This window comes from Amaranthus tricolor, chromosome 10 (assembly GCF_026212465.1).
Source record: "Amaranthus tricolor cultivar Red isolate AtriRed21 chromosome 10, ASM2621246v1, whole genome shotgun sequence".
In the NCBI taxonomy this organism is placed as follows: domain Eukaryota; kingdom Viridiplantae; phylum Streptophyta; class Magnoliopsida; order Caryophyllales; family Amaranthaceae; genus Amaranthus; species Amaranthus tricolor.
The window spans coordinates 11021315-11027997 of record NC_080056.1 but is presented as its reverse complement, the minus strand read 5'-3'; the positions used below and the strand labels follow the sequence as shown (position 1 = coordinate 11027997).

At 35.0% G+C, this 6683-nt stretch overlaps 1 protein-coding gene across 1 annotated transcript; it reads right to left on the bottom strand.

The window, feature by feature from the left end:
• Positions 1-1337: 1337 nt before the first annotated feature.
• LOC130825415 (uncharacterized) lies at positions 1338-6683 on the bottom strand. The gene is made up of 6 exons (XM_057690631.1): positions 5635-6683; positions 4665-4830; positions 3871-4047; positions 3707-3790; positions 2402-2480; positions 1338-2045 (listed from the first exon to the last, which is right to left on the bottom strand). Exons 1-6 carry the CDS (start codon positions 5979-5981, stop codon positions 1603-1605), a joined length of 1296 nt encoding a protein of 431 aa, XP_057546614.1. The 5' UTR covers positions 5982-6683; the 3' UTR covers positions 1338-1602.

Below are 6683 nucleotides of genomic sequence, written 5' to 3'. Positions count from 1 at the left end.
TTAGAGTAAGAGATATAAAAGTCTAAGTCTTTTACTCTTTCTCGGGCATCTCAGTTATTCTGAAAATTCAACTATTTAAGGCTCGAAATCCAAAAACAAATGAAATACACATTTTATTTTAAAAAAATTTAACTTTTTTAAGTATTAGAAGTTTTACTTTTTGAATTTCAATGTCATGTGTTTAGGCTTGAATCTTGAGAATGTTGGATTTCATGTATTTAAATAAATTTATTTTAAAATTTAATTTGAATAAACTTATTTTTATTTTATTTTTGTTATTGTTGAAGTTAATGGTGACTTGAGTGCACTAATTGATTGTGTGTTGATGTGTACATAATGATGTGAATTAATATGAGTTTTTAAGTGTGACTTATAGCGTGTGTTTAAGTGTGGACTTATGCATGAATTATGAGCGTATTAGTGGAGGCATTTAAATATGGTGTAATGATGTGAGTTATGGAGGATAATGAATGCACTTAATATGGTTATGAACAAGGTGCTTGAACAAGGCACTTAAAGAATACACCTTGCTTTGAACAAGCTTGAAAATCAAAATACTCCAAAATTTGAAGATGTATTTATAATTATTAAAATCGCAATTCTGATTCACAATTCTACGATTTTACGAGCTTGAAGTTCTAAATACACCAAAACATGGGGAAAAAGTAGTTTCATCATTCATTTGTACTAACCATGCATTTAGATTTTCTTACAATATCATCCTCCAGGAATTCAATTTTTGTGTAAAAATACAACACTTTCAGATACTGAAACCACAGATAACAATGTACCAATATCAGTCATAGAGCGATGGTGTTAAAAACAGACCTGTTGATTCGATATGTATCCGACCCCGTAACCAAATCCAATTCGACCCGACATAAAAAATGAACTAACAACTATGCAAAAACCAACATGCACACAAAATCTGATTTTAAACCGGACTAAATTATTCAACCTGAAATCAACCTGATAACCCAAATGAGCACCTCTACGTAGAGTAGATAGCATAAAAACATCAGTCCTATAATGTCAGAGAAATTAAACAAGTAGGATATTGCTTGAAGATAGAGTATATAACAATCCAATAAGCTCAAAGACGATTCTTCCACATCACTAGTCAGCCACACAGTGACACAATGCAGACGTCCCAAAAGAATCAAATCGACATAAAAACACAAGATCGTTTATGAAGTAATTACACAAAACTGTTTTCGCAAATCACTGTTACCCGATAACGGGCTCTTCTATATAGAGAATTTCAGCAAAAAAAAAGGATTTTGCAGATCATATAGAGAATTTCAGCAAAAAAAAAAAGGATTTTGCAGATCGTAGTATCAAGAAATGGCTACTCAGCTAGCAGCGATAACATTAAAGACAAAAGAACGAATCCCTGGAAATATACAACTTGATGTTCTGCTCTTTGTAGCTTCACGCTACGTCGTACAAATGCAAAACTCGTTTGTTTCTGACTTCTAAGTGTTTTTTTCTTTTCGGGTTTTGTGATGGGGTCGGAGGGTGTTTGGGATCGTTTTTCTGTACAGGTGACACAAAGGTTACAACACGATATAGGAATGTCAAGTCTACCTCATTAGAGCACCTCTAGTTAAATCTGCCTCCTATTCTTCCAAGTCTTCGTGCAACTCCGAAGACAACTGCTTTTGTTAGAAACCCTTTGTCGAGACTAAGAGCAAGAGCAGCTGCCCCACCAAATACGAGGAGCTTTGGAACGTTCATCCCACCTTGCTGTTTCTCCTCGGGAGTTGTTGATTCAGTGACTGACTGATCATCGCCATTCAACAAAGACCTCAGATATTGCGGGTCCACTTTTGTGGTGATATGGGCCATTTCCGCGTGGGGTGAAAGGGGTGTGCCGGATGCTCTTGCTTTCTGATAAACACGTAGACCTGGATCGATTTTCTTAACAGCTCCCCACATCCCTTGCCGCACGCCAAGCTTCGCAATTTCCCATGGGATACCCATGTCTTCATGATGAAAAAGGAGCACTTCTACTGCTGTCATCTCTCCAGTTCGCCTGGATTCCACTAGTTTAACAATAACACAAGGATCTCAGCACCGATCTTTCATAAATAACCAAGCAAAGAACAATGGAGTAAAATAAAAAAAAAATCATATTTTGAAAGTTTTCTACTACAGCCCGTCTTGTATGAGACCGTTTCACGGTGAGACGACCTCAAAACAAGAAGCACATAAGCTAAAAGTTTCTGTTATTGGGCTATTTAACCCAAATATAAGGTCTCACTGTGAGACCGTTTCATACAAGAATTTGTGTTTCCATTACAGAAGTTGTATAACTGCATTTGGGCCAAAAAAACTAACTGGCACTACATGCATAAAAAAAAAAAAAAAAAAAAAAAAAAAACTGAGAAGCTAAACCTACCTGGGCGAATACACCAACTTGAATAATACAGATCCACACGTCTTGGCTTGTCCTTTCGTGGCACAGAATTAGGTATTCCCTGAAGAGGAAAAGGAAAATGCAATTTAATGTCAGCATTCACATTGAACTTCAAAAGATGAGTCTGTGAAGATTCTAAAGTAAATAAGGGTACTTGTGAAATATATTGTAGGGATTAATTAAGGCTTTAGCATTGGCATTTTGAAATGTATCAACTCTACTACAATGTGAGTACACTAACACTATGTTTGAATAGCAAATTAGAAAAGAAAAGAAAGGAAGGGATGGTGAAAGAAAGGAAGGGAAAGGATAAGGAGAGAGAGTGCACCTTGTTTGTTTAGGAGGAAAGGGAATGAAAAAGGAAGAAAAATGAGTATTTTCCCTTTAAATATTTTCATTTTACGAGATATTATATTCTTTAACAAAATTTATCCATGTTTTCCCTCCAAACCCCTCCTCTCCAAATCCCTCCCTCCCTTTATATTATCCCTCCCTTTATATTATCCAAATACGAGATCCTCAACCATTTCAAGCCTCTCCCTTTTTCTTTCCCTCTATTTCTTTCTATTCGAACACATTATAAAAGGTTTTAATCACATATCACAATAATGTAAAGTCTTAATCTATTTAGTGATATGTCACAAGTGGAGTTGATGAACTTCATAAATAAAAACATCATGCCTTTATTCCCCTTCAAATAGGTCGAAAAAGGAATGAAAGCCTGATTCAGACTGATTTCTTAGATTATGATCTAAAGCTTTATCAATCGAGAATTGATTAATAAAGATCATGTTCATTGAATCAAGGGTCCATCAAAATCCCCTCTATCATTGCAACCTTCTCTTCAACCTACACCCCCAAAGAGCCTTTTGATTTTTGAGGGGATGAGGTATTGAGGTATTGTCAATATTGACAGGATCCCAACAATCAGAATCTTTAATACTCTTGTGTTACTAAGTTTTGCTACATTTCAGTTTTTTTACATTATCCAATGCACTAATTCAACCGTTAATATCTTTAATTGTACATAATAAAAAAAATTATAAAAAGTTGATATTCTTGTGCATTGACACAAATAAAATAATATCTCACTTGATTATATTTTAACTTATAGATTAAGAATAATAAACAAATTGAATTCTATTGATCAATAATGCCCAAAGAGTAAATGTTGCAAAAAGGGACAAAGGGGCATAAGGAGTAGTAGTTTTACAATTAAAAGAGTCAGGAAAAACAAATCGTAGAATATAAAAATATCAAAGTGGTATGTAAATCATTAGTCTATACCTTCGTCACACAGTAAAATGTTCTTTCACACTCCCATATCCTGCGGCCAATAATGTACTCTCGGTCACTGCAGAAGAACGGAAACTGCAGATAGCCAATAAAAGTCGGTTATATGCCAGCAAAGGAGTCGGTCCTCTGCAATGCTTTAAAAGAAAGTTCGTTACCTTTCGAACCCATTGCACAACCATGGTTCCGGTGGTATGAGACTTTTCAAGAGTTTCAGAATGTATGAGCATAGGATCAAATTTTGGTCGAAATTCGTCATCCCAGAAGAAGTCTCGTACCATCTCAGGTATTGCATCTTCAAAAATTGTACTACTACGATACTGAGGAGGACCAGTCTAGCAAAATCCGACAGATAAAATAAGTCTCAGATACAAATCAACAGCTGCAATCACCATATAAATTCTACTATCATCTAATTATCTTATAGTTATTCCTTATAAGTGGTCTTTTATCACTCAATCCAAATTACGTAACCAAACTAAAACCATGTAACCATTGTTACCTGGAACGACATTCGGTTTGGAACGGAGAACGGGAAGGGGAACACGGAACGCAACCTAAATTGACTCGGGAACGAGTGCGTATGAGATACATTATGTGTACAAGATATATTTGAAAACAAAAAATGATTATTTTGCTTTAAGAGATTATTTTCAAGTGGAATTTTTTTTTTTTTTGATTTCTAGGTTTCATTTTGCAAAAATACCTTTTTTAAAAAGGCTTTCTACAACTTGACATCACCTTGAGCGATTTGAGTCGCGTTTCGTGGTGATTGGGGATGGACGTTCCCAGATCGCGGAACGTGGCTACGCTCCACGGTCCATGTAACTATGCATGTACCATTATCATGACAATACATTACATGGTTGGCATGAAGTCACAGGCTAAACTTACAATTAATGTGGCAAATAAATCACGAAAACAAATTATCATCAAGCAACAAATTCTATACCTCAGGGTCTCGCCACCAAGCTCTATAGTTCATGGTTGGGGTAGAGCGGTCCATCATTTGTATCCAAGAAGGACCTCCATCTTTCTCCTCAACAAGCTTAAAAAGATGCACCAGATCATCATTATTTACAACAGGATTCTCCTCCCCTTTTAGCTGCTTTGATGACCTAAACAAGAACCAAAACTCCATCTTTAATTTTCACTCCCAAGGTTCCAAGACAAACACTAAAATACCCAACAACATAGATGATGGATTTGAACTACATGACATGGTTAATAAACAACAAATTCAACTATTCAAGAGCAACCCCATCAAACAATACTGGAAACAATTCAAGCAAACTGACAACAACCAAAAACCCCACCTTTCTTTTAACTACTAACTCTCAAATTAAGCAAACAAACAATAACAAATGACCAATAATAACTAATAGCACCAATAGTAAATAGCAAACAAAAAACCGAGAATCATGGGATAGCCTAGTGATCAAATGTTTTGCTTTCACCCTTGTGACATTGAGTTTGATTCTAACACAAGATGGATTAATTTCTTCTCCCCTTGCCTATAAGTAGAGGTGTTCAAAACAGACATCATGACTCGATATTTACCCGACTTGTAACCGAGCCCGACTTGACCGGACTTCAAAACGAATTTAATATAATGTAAAAAACAATGTGAAAATTTGACCCGATTTTGAACCGATTCGAGACATTTGAGTATGTGACCCGAAATTGACATGATGATCGGAATGAACACCTCTACCCATAAGTGTTCTCTAGCCTAACCCTAGTCAAAACTAAAAAAATTAAGAGCAAAACTAAACTTTTAGGTGAACATGGTCAAGTTCAACAAACAAACATTTCAAGAGTTACCCTCAACAAAAACACATACTACTATAGTTCTCAAATTAGAAATTATGCAAAAATTGAAACAATTTAAGAAACTAAAATAGCACATGAATTAAAATTACCTGAAGCTGGAATCAGCAAAAGTGGGTTTTAAGGATAAAGTCTCATTAACTGAGATAATTTCTTCACCAGCCGATTTCATGGTAAATGGAGTGAAGCTTTGAATAGAAGGAAGCACTTTTGAAGGAGAAGATGGAGCAGAAAAGTCCACAATTTTTGACATTAAAGATTCAAACTTATTTTTGTCCAAACTTTCCAACCACTTTGGTTTCCATATCCATCCAATTACAAGACCAACAAGAAAAGCAGTCCAAATTGGAGTAATAAACACCATACTATCTATCATTAACCCACCTTCAATTGATGTGGGTAGCTCTAATATTCCCCAAAATGCATCAAACAATCCCATTTAAACCCCTAATCCCAACAAATGACGCAAAACCCAAAACCTAATTTTGATAAAAGATTACAATTTTATCACTAAAATCCCCCCAAAATGAAAAAGGAGGGATTTTTTCATGGGATTTTGGCAATTAACTCTCAAACCCAGAAACAATAATTGTCACAAGATTGAGAAGAGTGCAGAAAGAGGAAGATATTGAAAAAATTGGTGATAAAAGTAGATGAGTTTTGTGATAAAGAGATAAGGATGCCACAGTGGATGAGGACGTTTGAGGGCAAAATGTCCTCTTTCCTAAAACAAGAACCAGAAGAAATGTTTTTTTCTATAGAATTAAAATTTATATTTTAACAATATCTAAGTATAACCATACACAAAAAAGGATCTGGCAAAATAAAATTGGAAGATTGAAGCTTTTATTAATTAAATAAATATAATTTTTGTGAAGAATAATGGATCCACCAAACTAAAATATTAAATTTTATAAATTGTCAAAAAATGTTTGGATGTTTATGAAGAAAACCCCAAAAAAAATAAATAAATACCCAAAAGTTGTGATTTGTGAAAGATTTAAAAACTTGAGTTTCAGCCTCATGTTTGCCAATTGTTGAAGATATATAAGGTAAAGGTGTGAACAATAGCAAAGAAATCCGCGGTTGAGGATGAGACTTGAGTTGGGTGTGGGGCAGGGACTGGGAGACTCGTTTGTTG